Source organism: Eulemur rufifrons, chromosome 7 (assembly GCF_041146395.1).
Source record: "Eulemur rufifrons isolate Redbay chromosome 7, OSU_ERuf_1, whole genome shotgun sequence".
NCBI classification, from domain to species: Eukaryota; Metazoa; Chordata; class Mammalia; order Primates; family Lemuridae; genus Eulemur; species Eulemur rufifrons.
Window position 1 is genome coordinate 254,838,962 of NC_090989.1, and position 18,816 is coordinate 254,857,777.

General features: G+C 41.6%; 1 protein-coding gene across 1 annotated transcript in view; it reads left to right on the plus strand.

Annotated features, from left to right (window-relative positions):
* The window catches only part of TDRD7 (tudor domain containing 7), a 68,797-nt gene that overhangs the window by 23,721 nt on the left and 26,260 nt on the right, over nucleotides 1-18,816 (plus strand). Inside the window, exons 7-8 of the mRNA XM_069474460.1 lie at nucleotides 8,775-9,361; nucleotides 13,068-13,254. Coding sequence (XP_069330561.1) covers nucleotides 8,775-9,361; nucleotides 13,068-13,254 — 774 coding nt within the window. The remainder of the gene's footprint in view (nucleotides 1-8,774; nucleotides 9,362-13,067; nucleotides 13,255-18,816) is intronic.

The following is an 18,816-nucleotide window of genomic DNA, read 5'->3' on the forward strand; positions in this document are numbered from 1 at the left end:
AGCTACTTGGTGCTTCTAAGCTTATAGAATTAAATATACATGAGGATTATGTGTGCTTTGATAGAGGGCTTTTATTTCTTTAATATGTATTTTGGCTCCCAAGCCTGTTGAGCAAAGTGTAGGGCACTCCCTCTTTGTAAGCACCTGGCCTAAAGAAAGCATGTAGGCTGGGCGCAGTGGTTCCTGCCTGTAATCCTATCACTCTGGGAGGCCGAGGCAGGAGGGTCTCTTGAGCTCAGGAGTTCAAGACCAGCCTGAACAAGAGTGCAACCTTGTCTCTATTAAAAACAGAAAAATTAACCTGACGCAGTGGCATGCGCCTATAGTCCCAGCTATTTGGGAGGCTGAGGCAAGAGGATTGCTTGAGCCCAGGAGTTTGAGGTTGCAGTGAGCTATGATGATGCCACTGCACTCCAGCTGGGGTGACAGAGTAAGACTCTGTCTCAAAAAAAAAAAAAAAAAAGCATGTATTTTGTAACTGCTTTTTCCTCCAGGCCACTGTCACCCACTTGAGTCCCATGCCGTTTTCCAGGCAAGTGACATTCATTCATTCATCATCCATCCTGTTTGCTCATACACCATTCACTTTGTACCTACTTGTGCCAGTTACTGCCTGAGATGCTAAGAACACAAGCAATTAAGACACTTAGAGTCTAGTGAGGGAAACAAACATGAAAAAATAAGGCAATGTGACAAATGTTAGAATATACAGTGTAAAGTGGGAAAACAATGAGAAATTCAAACTCTGGAATTATGGCTGTTTCTCTGCTTAAAAACTCATAAGAATGTTACCCCTGATTTATGTGGAATGTAGAGTTTGTTCTTATAATGGAATTTCCCAAGGTTGCTTTTCAATTCATTCCATTTTTACTCCATTCTGGGAAGAATTTTCTCACTGGATTCAATCAGTTTAGTGACATTGATATACCTCCTCAGACTTTCCCATCCTTGAGGGGACCTTTGAGGAAGTTTTGCCAGGCTGCTTGATTTGAAGTTTGGTGCTCGTAGCCCCTTCTTCAAATGCATACAGTTCCTTTGTTTGTTAAATCCATAAATATTTGTGAATTTTGTAGAAAGTTTTTAATGAAAAGATACATTTTTATTGCCAAGATAACATATATAACTCCTTACTAAGTTTTGATAAAGATGTCTTCTTTAGAGTAAAAATTTTAAAAATAAACTTCACAGGTTATTCTTAATGTATTGTTTCTGGTTGTTTTATACTCCATGAGATTTACTAGTATTTGTGTGGCTTAATTATGACTTTTTGGGGAAATTTTCATCCTTGCTACTCTGCATGCCTCCAAAGTTCCAGATTTTCTCTTGCTAGGATTGTAGGTAAGCGAGTGTATTCTCTTTGATGTTAAAACTTTACCTAAAATAAATGGTTTCCAACTAAATTTCAGGTGCTAAAACACTGACTTTTTTTTCGTTGCTGTTTTCAACACTTGAATTCATTTTTGTTTTATGATTATTTTCTGTCCAAGCAGTGAGGGTGGGAAGCAAAAATACAATATACTTTTCCTATCTATATGTTGTATCTCTCAACTTTGAGCAAGACTGTTCAGATATAATCACTACCAATTGTTAGATGATGATAATTTGCTTAGTGAAGCATTGTGACTAAGGTGCCCCAAACCACCAGTCATATTGACGTCTATTGATAGTTTTCAAAACTGTTTTTTTAACTCCTGAACATTTTTTAGCAGTCTGCTGTTAAACAGTTATACCATTGTTATTTTTAAACAGCTTCAGACAGTTAAACCATGGTTATTTTCCCTTTCTTCTAACTTCTTGTTCTCACCTTGCTGAAAAGCAGAAACAATGATAGTATGCCACTAGGGCGGACGTTACTGTAAGCAAGATCAGACAGTCTCAACGCAGTGCAGAAAATTTAGGATAAGAAAGAGCTTGATGATAGGTATCTCTCTATATGGCTTGTCATGTAACTGAAGAAGAAATCCAGGTGTGGTATATTTCTTTCTTTTTTAAAAAAAAGTGTTTTCTCCTTCAATCACATAAACCATTCTATATAAAAAAGGTTGAAAAAGTGATAAAAGAAATAAAGATCACCCGTAGTCCTGCCACCCAGAGATAACCACTTGGGGGGATTTCTATTTGAACATCAGAATGGGCAGCATCAGTGACCGAATAGCTTTGAAATTTTACCTCTGTGGAGGTTCTAATCAGCTATGTGTTGTAAGCCACTTCACAAGGATGTTGGAAGACATTTTGATGCAGGCAGATGCTTTGAATCCTTTCTTAACCTTTTGGATCCCTCGGACAGCAAAACATATACTGAGAGTTTTCAAAGCTAATGAGAATAGAGAGTTACTAACAGTAATGAATCAGTTCCATGGTGTTCCTAGGCAACTTGTGAGGGAAGTGGAAGTTGTGCAGAAGCTATCTTGGAAAGGCAAGGATCCCAAGACAGTAAGCCTACAGACCAAGGATACTGGAATCCAAGAGTTCCCACTGGGTCCCAGGAGGGTAGCAACACCTCGTGGCTATTCTAGAGCTGTGGTCTTTTTAGTAATAATGCTCTTCTTAACTGTTGTATTTGACTAGGATTTATAAAATGTTTCTGTGTGACGGCTGCTGACCTGGTGCTAGGGATGAAACAGTAAACAAGATATGGTCTTTACCCTGATGGAACTTTCTGTCCAGCAGGGAAAATAAACATGGAGCAAATAATAAGCCTGTGATTGCTGTGAAGGTGAAGTGCAGGGTGCTGAGGGAATGTGTCAACAGGAGGACTTGACTTAGTCTGACGAGTCAAGAAAACCTTCCAGGGGAGGTGGCTGTTAAGCCCAAGCCTGACAGATGAGTTGGTATAAGTTAGGCCAAGAGGGGGAAGAAAAGCACCTCAGACAAAAGAAACTGCTTGTGCCAAGCCTGGAAATGGGAAAACATAGCATTTTCAGGAAAGAGAAATTCAATAAGAAGAAAGTGGCTTGGGCTGGACAGTGGCTCATACCTATAAACCCAACACTTTGGGGGGCTGAGGCAGGAGGATCACTGGAGCCCAGGAGTCTGAGGTTGCACTGAGTTATGATGATGCCACTGCACTCCAGCCTGGGCAACACAGGGAGACCCTGTCTCAAAAAAAAAAAAAAAAAAGAGAGAGAGAGAGTGGCTCATGAAGAAGCTCAAGAGGCAAGCAGAGGCCAAGTCGCTTCATTCAAGAATCATCATTGGATGGAAACACTGCAGGTATCTGCCCTGAGGTCACCCAGGATCCATGGCCTCTGGCTGACTGATTTCTAGTAAAATTGTAAATCTTGCACCAATGACTGTTGAACACCAGAGATTTAGTCGAAGTTCTCTACTCTCTGAAACATGGGTGAAGAGAAAGACCTCTCTATTCCTACATTAGTCGGAATATCTGTGTGCAGTGTTTTGCCTGAAGCTGTTAGAGAGCTGAGGAACTCCTTTGTGAGCCAGTCTAGATGCACTCAGCTGAGGAGAATTTCTGCCAGTAGCCCCAAGACTACTGGGAGGCAACTGGGAGACAGCCAGGGAAGCGTTCTAAGTTGGGCTGGAGGCATACCAGGCCTTAATTAGAGAGCATAACATTTTGTGAATGACAGCATAAAATTAGAGAATATAAAATGTCAATGAGGAAAAACTACCCAGTTACACTAATTATTCATAGCTTCTATAATCAAAGATGTTTCACTATTAATCTCTATTTTTATTATATCATTTTCCTATCCATTGGAAATCACTGAGTTTTAAGTTTAATACTTTAATACCTCAAACTCTTAAAAATTCTTAAAATTCTGAATTACATCAATACAGTAATTGATGCCACCTCTGGCCAATAACTCTTTGAATGTTTTCATTGTTGCTAGATACCCAGAGGTCTTTTATTCACTGCTGAAATCAAATTCTTAAATTGGTTTGGATTTTTTGTTGTTTGTTTTATTGTGGTTTTTAATTGTTTTTGGTTTGTTTTGAGTTTATAACCATTGCTAATGCTTGGAGTGCTAGGAAGCGGGTCTCCAGGTGAATGTGATTGTACTGTACTGTCTCAGGTTTGTATTGGGTGGTGACCATATAAAATGAAATGTAGAGTTAATTTAATGCTTCGACACAAAGAACCCACTACTCCATGGAAACAAAACTGTGTCCATACAAATGCTTTGGAAATCTCCTTGATTTAATTGGATGATACTAATTCTGTTATAGAATCCCAAAGAAAATTCTAATTCCATGAGAGATAGTAAGCTTACCCCAGAGGCCAATGCTGCAGAATTAGCTGGTGAGCCCTCATAGACTCAAAGGCATTTGGCTTTAAAAACTTGAAGTTTACAGCACAGGTAAAACTAGAAAGGAAGAAGTAAAGACTTTATAGCGTTGAGGAGAAGAAAGTTAGGGTGAAGACTTTTATTTGTGTGAACAAACAGGCTCCTGAAGAAATTGATGTAAAGTCCTTGGGCCTCACATCTGCCAAACTAATCTGTCTCCTCTAAACTTAGAGAAACCCAGGAGGGTGTGAGAAAATTATCTCGTTCAAGTTGTGATTCCAAGTGAGGCAGAAATCAAGCTGAATATAATGAATCTGTGGGTAGAAAGTTTAAGCCATATTAGATACACAGTCTTCTGATGATGGCCAAAGGAGGTGGCTTGACTCCAGGGTGTAGAGAGCTACTCTTTTATGTTACCTGTCTCTCTTGTTGGGAGGTGGGGTGGGCATCCATACATAGTGTGTGGAGTTTTATAATCATGCCAGTTCCCCATGAGTGAACTGGTGATTTTTTGGGTAGATGGCCAAAGCCATAGGAAAAATGTAGAGCCACAAAACAAAGAAGACATCCAGGACAAGGGCAGGATTATGATCCTGAGTCTCCTCCTACAGTAGAGGAGGCCTTTTGATCCCCTCCTCAGGTATATACCTGAACCAGGTGGACTAAAAGAACTAGAAGGTGTAAAAAGCCCCTTCCTCAGAAGTCCCCTGAGATGGTTAGTAGCTGATTGTCACACTAAGGAAATAATAAAAGCCATGTTTTAAGTAGATGTTGACTAAACCTTGGTCATTTGTGAAGACAGGAAGATGGCTGTTCTATCTTGGGGGATGAGGCAGGAGATGAACATGTAAGTCTTGTCAGATGCACAGAGCACAGTGAAGAATGGACACCACACTGTAACTCACATCGTAGCAATTCCTTATCTTTGGGGGAGATTCTTGTCGGCAGTGGGTAGTTATGGTAGTAGATCTCTTTCCTAAGCCCATTTGTCAGAAAATTTAAAAGAGACAGCATGCTTTGTGGAGGACAGATGGTGATCACAGCAGAATGCCCAGGAAAAGCAAGTTTCCACTCGTATGAAAACTTTAAAAAGTTTAAGCAGAAAAAAATGACATTTGTTTTAAATTATATTTTTAACTTTAAAAATGATATGAATTTCATGAATTTTTCCCATTGAATTGAGAAACCCTTCAGCCATTCTCCAAAGATTGGTTAATGAAGTATGTGGACCAAGATATTTTCCACATCACTAAATGTAGCCATGAATATTTGCCTAAAGTGTTGGAGGATATATGAATCAATTCCAGTTGTGTCAGGTTCAATTCCTAAAGTCAGGCCTATCTTTAATCTTAGTGAATGCTCATTTGAATTTAAAGAGGCCAAATCACTGGAGAACAAAATGGAATTTAGGCACATAACCAATGCTTTTGAGATAAAGAAGCCATTAAAGATTGGAAAGTGCCTATAATGCAAGGAACTAGTCATTTGAGTAAACAATAAAAATAAAATAAAACTGCTGAGGGAAGAAATCTGTTTTCTAGTTTAGATAGTTATTTGGCTATTGTTTGGACTTTGGATAAATTCAGGCTTATTGGTTAAAAATTTACTTTAGAGGCCGACTGGCAAAGCTTGAATTAAGTGCTACAGGCACAGCTCTGAAAGCTTAGTACTTCAGGTCTTTAAGCATTATTCTGGAATAAAGGCCAGTAAAAATAGGAATTCTATTCTTCTTCTGGAACATAATGTTCATAACTTCTGTCGACAGTAATTCCTATTTGGAAGAACTCATTGTGCTGGTCATATTCAGAGGTTTGATAAAATTAAGTGCATTGTTAGGTAATTGGTCTTGATCACATCTAAGGCACAGATGGAAATGCCAGCTTTGGGACTGAAAGGAGGGGAGACTGAATAAACATTGAAGTATCCCCTATCCTCAGTTCACTCATTGGAAAGAAAAGGATCATAAAGCTGAAGAACCCTTCTTACCCTCTTCTGAGTTAGAAGAAGCCATGTAGACTGTGGGGGGATGGGGTTTGTGAAATTTATTTTAGGTAAATAAGATGGGCGGTTGTCCACTGAAATTAGTCTCTACCATCCACTTCAGATAAGGTGTTGAGAAGAGGTTAGTAAGTGAAAATTGAAGGAAAGTTTTAAGGTGGACCCTGCAGGTTTGGGATACGGAGAACTGCCACGTCTAGATCTAAAATTACATTCATGTGCCGAATAATGATGTCTCAGTCAACAATGGACTGCACATACGATGGTGGTCCCATAAGTTTATAATGGAGCTATATAACAAAGTAGGCTATACTATATAGGTTTGTGTAGGTACACTCTGTGATGTTTGCACAGTGACGAAATCACCTGTTGATGCATGATGTGTTTCTCAGACTGTATCCCCATCATTAAATGATGCCTGACTGTACATTAATTGGGATTCTATATGACAAGTGAATCACTCACATAGAATTCTGTTTTCTTTTGCCATTTGCTCCAAAAGTGTGTTTTTCAAACTTTCTCTGGATACCCAATCTGTGTTCTTATATCTTACTGTCCTGAAGCACATTGAAGATTGACATTTTAAGATTCCAAACATGGATCCCTAGAGAAGTAGACTAACCATCAAGAGAAGATGAGGAGTGGTCCAAATATTTGTGTTGCTGTGGCTTAAAATTAGGGACCTAACTTGTGACAGTCATAGACAGTGCCATCCAGAGGGTCTCAGGGTGCTGGCAGGAGCCCGCCATTGGTGATGGAGATGGCTGCAGCTGTGAGGCATATACTAATCTCCTCTACTTTGAGTGGCGCTTTAGGCTTTTCAGGCATGGAACTTTTCTTTAGTCCTCAAAACTTAAGCACATGTTGGCAGAAGAATGAAGAGAAAACCTAATGTTTTGTACTTATGTTGATATCATTCATTTCTTGTGTATCATCCGGAATACGTAGTTAGACCAAAAAGAATCTATTTTAATACCTAGTTGACTGTGTCTTTTGACTGGTAAAAAAACAGCACCTTCTTTCTTTGTACATACATATTTGTTCTCTCTTTCATTGTATGGAGAGTGAAGTAAATGAAGTCAGTGTTCTTTACTAATAAACCACCCACCCAGCATACTTTAATATTCTGTTTTTCTGGGTAGGGGGCTTCCTGTAAGCTTATATGATTATACTAGTACTGTGGTCCCCAGCCTTTTTGGTACCAGGGACTGGTTTCATGGAAGACAATTTTTCCACAGATCTGGGAGTGGATGGGGGTGGGGTGGGGGTGTGGAGCTCAGGCGGTGATGTGTGGCCCATTTCCTAACAGGCCACTGACCAGTACTGGGCTGTGGCCCAGGGGTTGGGGACCTCAGCCTTCGTTTATCCTCCTAAGGGCTTAAATTGTAGCTAAGGAATAGCTGAATGGGAGCTGATGAAATGGGAATATTTCAGAAGGCAGGAAATATTAACTGCAGTCTAATCTAGCATAGGGTTTGAGAAACTGTTTTTGTAAAGGGTCAGATAGTAAACGTAGAGCTGTGTGACTGTCACACACAGTCTATCACAGTTACTCAACTCTGCCACTACAGTGCAAAAGTAGCCAGCCATAGATAATACATAAACAAATGAGCATGACTATGTTCCAATAAAACTTTATGTACACTGAATTTCAGTTTTCACAAGTCATGAAATAATAATTCTTTCAATTTTTTAGCCATTTGAAAATACAAGAATCATTCTTAGCTTGTGGGCCATGAGTTGCGCTGGGCTGTGGGATGTAGTTTGCTGACCCCTAGTCTAGTAATAGAAAGGCTTAGAACTTGGAAAAAGTGGTGCTGTACATGTTTCCTTTCTCTTTCTTCTCGTATATAGAAAGATGCCATCAAGCCATGCCTCTCAGGAACGGTTTGCAAACAAAACTAGAGAAGGGATGCATACAAATGCCTGGTATTTTTAACACTGGTTCAATGGAGTGACAACACTTTAAGCTAACTTTCTGCTGTCGTTGCTTTAAAACTATACTTTACCTCTCGAACATCTTTCTCTAAATAATGGAAAGCTGAGGGTTTTCTCAGGATATTGCAGGAAGAAGAGAGATGGCACTCCTATTTTTCTAAATATTTCCTGGTTTTCTCCCCTGGTTTATTCCTTACAGTTCTGATACCTTTTCATAACCTCTTTTCGCCTTGTATTCAGTCAATTTTGTAAGCTATTGCTTTGGATTTGGCAGAGAAAACTAAATGAGAAGTACACTTTACAGAAAAGAGCACTCATGATTTCCTAGGGCAGCTGGAGTCTAGATGCCATACAAGTGAAATTAATACTATTTTATTTTCCTGTTTATTTCTGAAATGTGGCTCAGGTTATTTGCAGGTGAAGGCAGTGCATTAAAGTCTTGGTAATTAAGAAGAGTAAATTGTACACTTGTGTTTCCTTGATTAGTTTGAAAACAGTGTTACTCTCAAATTAAAAATGGATTAATGTGTTTTCAGGTTGTTGAAAGCCACTGAAATATCTGTTATTTGCTTTGTTTAAAAATTTCAGGTGGAAAGGCCTGGCAGTGGTGGCCACGATTTACTCCTTTATCCAGCTAAGAGAAAGCAGCTTCTGACAAGTGAACTGGACACTGAAAAAGTGCCTCCATCCCCGCTGCCCGCTGTCAAGCAAGCGTCACCATCCGAAGGGTGTTCCACAGTTATGCCAGGAGACTTTAAAGAGAAAGTGGCGGAGCTGCTGGTGAAATACTCAAGTGGCCTTTGGGCCAGTGCACTCCCAAAAGCATTTGAGGACATGTACAAAGTGAAAATCCCTAAGGATGCCTTAAAAAATCTTGCCTCGCTTTCTGATGTGTGCACCGTAGACTACATTTCTGGAAATCCCCAGAAGGCCATTCTTTATGCTAAACTGCCATTGCCCACTGGCAAAATCCTAAAGAATGCAGGGCAAGCACATGGCGATGGTGATATCAAGGCTATGATTGAACAAGAATATATGCAGTTAGAAGAAAACATGGCTGAAAATGCCGATACCTTTATGGAGGACATAGCAGTTCCTCCTTTGATCATTCCGACCGAGGCATCCCCGTCTGTGTTGGTGGTTGAGCTGAGCAACACAAATGAAGTAGTTATCAGGCAAGTTTCATTTTCTGATCCTTTAGGATCCTGGCGTACTTTTGTCACTTCACTATTCTTTATTGGATGCTAAGAGTTGAAAGAAGAAAAATATATTCTTAGTTCTAGCATTATCGTGAAGTATAATCTTAATGTGTTAAATGTTAAAATATGCAGTTATTCTTGTGAGAGGAGATTACTAACAATTTTAAAAATTGGAATGATAATATGAACTTGAAAAAAATTTATGTCCAAAGCGTGATGGTAGCTATATATGTCAAAAGCAATACCTAGTTCATTAAAAAAAAAAAAAAAAAAAAAAGTCCCCCACTTAGTAGATAATACTATTTAACCTAGGACTATGTAGCATTTCCTAAAAGTCAAAATAGCTAAAAACTGCCTTCTTCATATAATACATCAGATTAGACCTTGGACCCAAAGGTACTGTGGTCACTTGAGCCTTTCAGTATCATTGCCTAGAAGGAGGGGAGTCATTGCCTAAGTAGCTCATGGTAACCGGAATTCAAACAAGAGTCCGAGTCTAGGCACCTGACTTGGACTTTTGGAAAAAATAGAAAATACATAGAAGATATAGAAAGACTAAAATTTGCAGTTTCCAACTCAGGAAAAGAGTGGGAACCTGTGTAGCAAAACCTCTGGAGGCACCAGCCCAGGGTGTGGCTGTGGCTGTACAGATCAGGAAAAGGCTGAAGCAGAACAGAATCCAGGCTCCTTCAACCAAAATGGCCGTATTGTCTGGGCTGTCACTCCTTCAGGGACCCATAACTGAGCTGGAAAGGCCCAAAGAAAGACCACGTAAAATAATCGACATCTTTCAGAGCTCAAAAATATCAAAGCTGTTCCATTTGAGCAAACTAAGTCTGAGTAGATAATAGAGTGAACCTAGTATCTTCAGATGCTCAAACTAGAAGAACCTATGGAAGCTTTAGAAGGGTCTTGTTTTATACAGGGGTAGTGCATGTATAAAGCTTTTATTCTAAGATGTGCTGTGGCCTGAAGATATAAATAGGTTGCTGATAAGGGCTAGGGATCCCTTATGGTTCACTGATATAATAAAGGAAAGGAAAGGAAAGATGTAGAGGGGCACATTGGTAACTTTTACCATTTAACATTGTAAAGAAAACCTAAATCTACTTCCATGGCAGGGTCCTTTGGTATCTGTTCCCAATGTTCATTGCTTCCTTTGAAGGAGACCAAGCACCCAGCACTGGGCTGGATCAATCATGATTTCTGATGCTCTTACCAAGGGTTGGCAGGAATCTGGATCAGTTCTAGGAATTTAGTAGGAGGGTTCCAATCTATTCCAGGATGTCTAGGTCCAGGGTCTTCAGATTATTTAACCCCTTTTTTCTGGTGTGAATTTGAATCCTGATGTCAGCATTCTACATGTTCAGCAACGTGGCTGACAACCAGCGAGCATATTGGGTAATGTCTGCCGTTAGGTTGACCCTAGGTCATTGGCTCCCACCTCACCCAAGGCTTGGCAGACCCTGAGCCATGTCTGTACCCACATCTTCACCCAGGCAAGCAGTAGGCATCGCAAGCTGGGTCACTGGCTCATAAAGGGCCTGGAGGGGTGCTGTGGCAGAACCCTCAGGTCAAATATGGGAATTCATTGTCTCTTTTCTCAGAAATTAACTTTGTCAAACTGTATTTATGGCTTCGCTAAATTGGCCTATGCATCATTCTCTGCCCCTTTGCCACGGTAATTTGGGAACAATGTATCATGGCCTCTTTCCTGCCACCACTTACTCTCATACTAACTGTAACGTCACTGCCCTCACCCAGGCTGTGCCGCCATCCTTCTCTGCTGGCTGCTGCAGAGCGCAGGAGCTTCCTGCAGATCCCAGGCCACTTCTCATCACCTTCCCCACCCTGGCAGGAACCTGTGCTCGGCAGGCCACCACGCCACCCGCCACCCGCCACCCGCCACCCGCCACCCGCTGCAGCCCAGCCTCTGCGGGTTGAATGGCTAGGGCTGTAGCAGTGCCATAGGGTGGCTTCTGAGACTCCAGGTCCTAAGAAATGAGCACTTCAGCAGAGTTGGAGAGTGCAGCAGAATTCCAGGCAGTGCCTTAACATTTGTGAAGCTCAATAAATTTAAATGATAGTAGCCGGGCATGGTGGTGCCAGCTAGGCTGAGGCAGAGGATCCCTTGAGCCCAGGAGTTCAAGGCCAACCTGGGCAACATAGGGGTCTCTGAAGAAAAAATTTTAATGTAAATGATCACGTATTGGCAAAGCTTCTACAACTATTTCTGGAGTAAATAATAGCATGTAATATTTCATTTTAAAATAGGCATTACCTCAAAAGAGGCTCCCATTTTGCGTAGGATTTTTTTAAAGCTTTTTTTTTTCCTCTAGAAACCAATAGGTTGACTGTGGCATCTCTGCCCTGCTGATAGTTACCAAGAATACGTGGAAATACTCCTAAAGAAGTCATTTCTTAGAGCTCCATAGGCCCATCCACAGCCTGGGTAAAAACTGTAACAGTACAAAGAACAATGTTCCAGTGGTATATCCCCCATCTCGCTGGCCAGGTGATGCTGGCACTGTCACAGCATAGCTTTCCAACTAAGGAGGCTTCATCCTAGGGCTGACATAGCTCCTGTTGCATGACCTGAACTTGATTTGCCAGGTTTTATATCCTGGAAGGAGGCCCTTGATGGAATTGTCTCTGAGGTCTAAAGGGCAAGAAAACGGTAGTCTGTTTTGATAATATGAACTGTAACAAGGTGACCATAGTTGTCAACAGTTAAAAATTATAGAAAGGGATAGGGGCATATCCTGAAAAAAACGCTTCTCAGCATACAATTTTAGAGGCATTTGGCCAGAACATGTTACCTCTTTTAAGGGTATCAGAAGTCAGCATTTTGTTGTAATTTGTTCAAATTTATTTAATAAGTTGGAGGGGGTGTTGCATTGTTGTGTTTAGAGTATTTAAGGCTTTGGTTTTTTCTCTAGTAAAATTTCATTGTTTTTCAGAGCTTGGTATTTGTTCAGACCCAGCCTTAGGGCAAAACTGTCTGCTAGAGCTGCGGTCCCCAGCCCCTAGGCCATAGCCCATTACCGGTCCGTGGCCTGTTAGGAAACAGCCACATATGACTGCCAGAGCTCCACACCACACACACACCACACACACACCCCATGACATCCCATGCCCCCATCCCCAGTCTGTGAAAAAAACTGTCTTCCATGAAACCAGTCCCTGGTGGTGCCAAAAAGGTTGGGAACCACTGTGCTAGAGTCTCTTCTTGGTAATCTGCAAAGATCTCCAGTAGCCTTAGTCGAGGTCGGAGATCAACCCTCACTGCTCTGGCCTCCAGACCTACCTTGGTGTCTCTATTTTCCACATCTCTTCCTCCCCTTCCTTTCCCTTCCCTGACTGTTTCTCAGCCTGTTCTCCCTAGCACTCCCTCACCGTTTACTATTACACTCTCTCATTCTCTGGCTTGTTGCCCACTGTTTGCTCTATTGTGTGGTGTGTTGGACCTCAGTCTTTTTTTGCATGATTTCCATAATACTGTCTTCCTTTATCAAGAGATAACTGTTTACTGAGTACATATGTTTTCATCCCTCTTGAGGTAAGTCAGTCTGAGGCCAAACCAAAGATGACAGTAGAGAAAACAGAACAACATGAGTGAATTCCTATAGATTTTCTCCTTCTGGGTTGCTTCATTTGGGTTCTCTTCTTTTAACTAACTCAGGTATGTGGGCAAAGACTATTCTGCTGCTCAGGAGTTAATGGAAGATGAGATGAAGGAATATTACAGTAAGAACCCTAGAGTCACACCAGTCCAGACTGTGCACGTTGGGCAGTTGCTGGCGATAAATGCCGAGGAAGACGCTTGGTTACGGGCACAGGTCATCTCAACAGAAGAGAACAAAATAAAGGCAAGCACTGTTTACTGTCATAGCATTATGAACAAGGCAAACACCTGTTATTTGCCAAATGTAAATGTTGATTCTTTACATTTTTCAAATGTAAATGCTGTGTCCTTTCTAATTATGATGTGTAGTTTTCTCTGGAAGTTGAAAAGCTAGTAACTGTAAAAGATTCTCTCTCTCAGCTTTCAAGTCAGTTGTAGTCATACTATCTTAGAATTTTAGTTAAAGAAAAAAATTCTTCTCCATGGGAGTATCCATAACCCATGATCTAATTAGGAAAAGGCACTTATTTCCATTCCTGGGATATATAGTAAGTACTGACCGGAGCTCTGTGGGCCTCTTATCAAGGCCAGTACTTTGGAGTGAGGGAAGCAGTACAGACCAGAGAAAATGGCATCTTCGCCTCCCTCTTCTCCAGCCAGGACTTGCATCATTCTTCAGGGCTGCTCCCAGTGTTGCCCTCTCTGTCCTCCTGGAAAGGCCAGGGGGCTCGTTTGGAGGCTCACTTTCATCAGCAGGCTCTGAGACTTTCAGGCTTCGCCACGTTCCTGGTGGGCAGCCTCTGCTCCTGTGCCTCTTCTTAACTTTAGTGCAGAGGCAGAGAAGCACAGTTTCTCTGAGCACAGTGGTGCCTTTGGGCCTCAGAGCTCCCCGTATAACATGGAGAGGAGCTGTATGGTAGCTCCATCTGCCATGTGGTCATCTGTACTTGTCTACTATTTTTGATGTGTCATTTCTTTCTGCCTTGGTGGAAACTGTGTGTTTGTTTGGAATTTATCATTTGAATAATGAGCCTGATACTTTATAGAGAATTTGTGAGGAAAAGATCTTTTCTTTCTTGAGTGTTAAGATGTCTCCCCTTCCCTAAAAGGAGATGGAAGGAACATTTCCATCCATCCTGATGGGAAGGACACCATGTAGGGAGTGACCCTTGTCTCCCAGTTCTGCCTTTGTGTTTGTACAGAGGACTCTCAGGCTGTGAAGGGAGACATGTCTAAGATCTTTTGGTTTTCTCTAAGTTTTGCAAGCTGAGAAATACACGTGTATTTCTACAGCCTCTGTTCCATAATACAGAGCCTTATTCCATATGCCACTGTCAGCCTTGGCCAATAATCCCACTTGTGTCATTGAGTGCAAATGACCAGTCCCTGAACCTGGGCTTAAGTCCCTCGGTTACTCTCCACTGAAGCACAAGCACACACAAAAAGAGGTGCTTGCTTTTTCGGACCCAGATTGTTCAATAGGAGAGGCCCTGACCCTCTCCAGAAGTAAACTCACCCCAACCACCTTTTCTCATTCACAGAGATATTTAGGAAATTGCTTAACCAAATCTGCAGAGGCACAACTTTTAAGTAATTTGATTGACTTTAAAAATCTGAAAATTGGAAAACAGTTTGGCAGTTTCTTATAAAGTTAAGCACTTACTATATGACCTCTAGTATTTACACAATAGAAATGAAAACAGGTCCACAAAAAGGCTTGTATGTACATATTTGTAGCAGCTTTATTAATATTCCCAAACTGGAAACAGCCCAAATGTTCACCAACAGGTGAATGTGTAAACAAGCTATATTGTATTCATGTAATGGAATGCTATTCAACAATAAAAAAGAACAAACTACTAAGCATACAGTCTCATGGATAAATCTCATAGACTTTGTGCTGAGTTAAAGAAGCCAGGCACAAAAGATTAATATTATTAATATATGATTCCATATAAATGATGTCTAAGAACAGGTCAAATTCATCTCCAGTGATAGAAATCAGATCAGTGGTTGCCTGGGACAGGAGGTGCAGGAGGGCTAACTGCAAAGGGCAAGAGGGAACTTTTGGGGGTGGTGGAAATGGTCTATATGTTGATTACAGTGGTGATATATGGGTATATATTAGTCAAAACCCATGAAACTATATACTTCTAATGGATATCTTTTATTTAGTATAAATTATACTTGGATAAAGTTTGAAAAATATCTGGAAAAAACTAAGGACCATGTTGATCACTGGACCAGGATTTATGATTAGTGGCTTGGGCACTAGTCCTGACTCTGCCTGTATTTGGTTGTGTGCCTTTGGAGGGTCTACTTCCTCCATTCCTCCAGGCCTCTAGTTGATAAAAGGTAACTGTCCCTAAATGTTCCTAGATAATATTTGCTGGCCATTTATTTCCCCCTGCCCTTAGTAAGTTCAGCAAAAGCTAAGCTGTTTTAAGGCATAGGGATTTCTTATGAAGAGAAGAATCATACATAAATACTAGTGACACATTAACAGTACAGCAATGTCTGTGCTACATAATGCAAGGATATCTCCCAGTCTGAAGTCTATAGGGCAGTCACTTGGGCTTTCTTTCCTCCATACCTACAATGTGGGAGTTCAAGCTCTGGAGTCAGAAAGACCTGACTTTGAGTCTCAGCTCTGCCATTTTTTTTTTTTTTTTTTTTTTAAGACAGAGTCTCACTCTGTTGCCCAGGCTAGAGTGAGTGCCGTGGCGTCAGCCTAGCTCACAGCAACCTCAAACTCCTGAGCTCAAGCGATCCTCCTGTCTCAGCCTCCCGAGTAGCTGGGACTACAGGCATGCACCACCATGCCCGGCTAATTTTTTCTATATATATTTTTAGCTGTCCATATAATTTCTTTCTATTTTTAGTAGAGATGGGGTCTCGCTCTTGCTCAGGCTGGTCTCGAACTCCTGAGCTCAAACGATCCGCCCACCTCGGCCTCCCAGAGTGCTAGGATTACAGGCGTGAGCCACCGCGCCCGGCCTCAGCTCTGCCATTTTTAACTGCATGGCCTTGAGAAAGTCATTTAACTTCTCTGATTCCTTATCTGTAAAATGAGATACTATCATCATGTTAGTATCTACCTGATGCACTTTTATGCACTTTTTCACAGTTCTAGAGCAGGGGATAAGAGAGACAAGTCTTTGGTCTCAAGAAGCTTATATTCTAGTGGGAAAAGGTAGATAATAAGCAAGTATGCAATAAATACACAAAACAATTTCAGTGCAATGAAGGAAATAATCAATGTGCTATGATAGAAAATAACTCTGAAGGAAGGCATAGGCAGGGTGATGTGATCTCATCTAGATGCTTCAAAAGTGGTTCTGGTACTGTTGTGGAGGATAGGCACACAAGGAAAGTAAGACTAGTTAGTTGCAATAGCCGGCTACCTGGTAAGCTGAACTGGGTGGCAGTAGTGGAGACGGAGGTAAAGGAGGAGATTCAGGCTATATTTGGAGGTAGAACTGATAGGACACTAAATGGTTGGATGTGAGGGGTAAGCAAAAGGGAAGATTTGAGATGGCTGCTGGGTTTGGGGCTTGAGCAACTGGATGGATATTGGTGCCATTTGTTAAAATTGAGAGGTCGGAGAGAAGAACAAGTATGGAAGATAATCAAGAACTTTGTAGGACCTATTAGGTTTGACAATAGCTATCAGATTTCACATGGATGAATTTAGAGCTCAAGTAGTTGTTGGGGCTGGAGATATATCAGCATAGATCTCCACTATGGCACTGGGAGGCATCAGTATATAGGTGATATTTGAAGTTACGGGACTAGATAAGATCACCTAGGGAAAGAAAACCTGTAGAGGAGAGGAGGGGCCCAGGACCAGGGTCCTGAAACACTTCAGCATTTAGATGGTGGGCATAAGAAGAGCAAAGAAGACTGTAAGGATGGCCAAAGAAGAAGAAAACCAAGTGGGTAGTGTCATGGAAGCCAGAAAAAGAAAGTGCTTCATGAAGAAGGAAGCGACCAGCCATGTCATTGCTGCTGAGAGTTATGGGCTGGTTATTAGAAATAAAAAAGATAGCTTAGTATCTTTTGCAGTCTTAAGACAGCAGTGGCTGTGGCAATCCTGGCCTGACTTTGTTCTCCACATCCCCATGAAGCTGACTGAGATGATTTCTCCCTTTATTTGGAGAAACCCTAGCTACTTACTTCTCTTGAACTGACCTTTGCGACCTTTGCCTGGCAGTGGGTATGGATTCCCTCCTTGCTTCTCACCTATCAGGTCCCTAGTGAGTAGGAGAAACAGGAGCTTGTGGTCACCCCCTGAGATTGGTGTCAGTTTGGCCTGACCCAGACGCGCACCCAGGGATGTCTGCTGGGTGTCCCTCAGTAGTGCTGGGAGACCTTTGGCCACTTGATGGTGCCAGAGAACCAGGAATGGACCGGAGCCCATGCCAGGATTTTGAGCCTCCTCAGGCTAATCTCAGAACATGACAGACAGAAACTACTCAGCCCTCACAGAGCAAAGGACAGGGTGTGGTGAGAGCCACACTGGGCAATCCATGGGCAGGGGTTTTATAAATTGCAGCTGCCATACAAGTACGTGGCATCATGCTTAAAAACAAGAAAGAAAAGAAATAAGCTACAGGCCGGGCGCGGTGGCTCACGCCTGTAATCCTAGCACTCTGGGAGGCCGAGGCGGGTGGATTGCTCAAGGTCAGGAGTTCGAGACCAGCCTGAGCAAGAGCGAGACCCCGTCTCTACTAAAAATAGAAAGAAATTATCTGGCCAACTAAAATATATATAGAAAAAATTAGCCGGGCATGGTGGCGCATGCCTGTATTCCCAGCTACTCGGGAGGCTGAGGCAGTAAGATCACTTAAGCCCAGGAGTTTGAGGTTGCTGTGAGCTAGGCTGACGCCACGGCACTCACTCTAGCCAGGGCAACAAAGCGACACTCTGTCTCAAAAAAAAAAAAAAAAAAAGAAATAAGCTACAAACACTACAGAAACACTTTGAAGCATTTGGAACAGTTATTCTTTAGCTGTTCTTGTGCTAAGAATACATCCCTGAATTTTCCAAGAATCATTTCACGTGATATGTCCTGTTGTCAGACCATGTTATCTCCATTTTGGGTCTGGAAAGAGCAGAATCCAAGCTGTATGTGGTGATGGCTATTAACGAAATGAGAGCTGCCTAACTCCTGAGGCCTATGAGAAGGAAGAACAGGTGCTAATTTGGACTGGAGAGATAGACTTGTGCACTTAAATGGCCAACTGCCAGACATGGGACCCTGCCAACAATCTACGCCTAAGACAGTGTTGAGTCAGATGTGCACTCTAAGAGATGATCTTTCCAATATGGGGCAGACAGGCCCTACAGGTCCACTTACCAGATGGTCAGGGAAAGGAGTTAGTGGTCTCTCTGCCTCTTTTTTTTCTTAGATTCTCTGCTGGGGAGGATTTTTGTTTTGTGTGGTTAGTACCATAATCTAAGTACTAAGAAGCTGACCTGTGAACTTTGTAATCCCATAGAAAGTGAAAAGGGACCTGCCTCTACATTGTTGGTATCTCTTAGCCAAGCCTTTGCCCAAGCTTTTGTTGTTGGTTTTGTTTTTTTTTTTTTTTTTTAAAAGCCATCATCTGCTTTAATTAGAGAAGCATACTAGATCTTCAGCACTTTCTCTCACATTTCATAGTTATCGTTCTAAACCACAGCTTTATATAGTCCTTTCAACTGCAGGTTCTATAAATACTCTAAAAATAATATCCGGGCTCTTAATGATCTATGCTAATGGTGAGAAAGAGTCGTACAGATTTCAGCAAACACAGAATTCTGT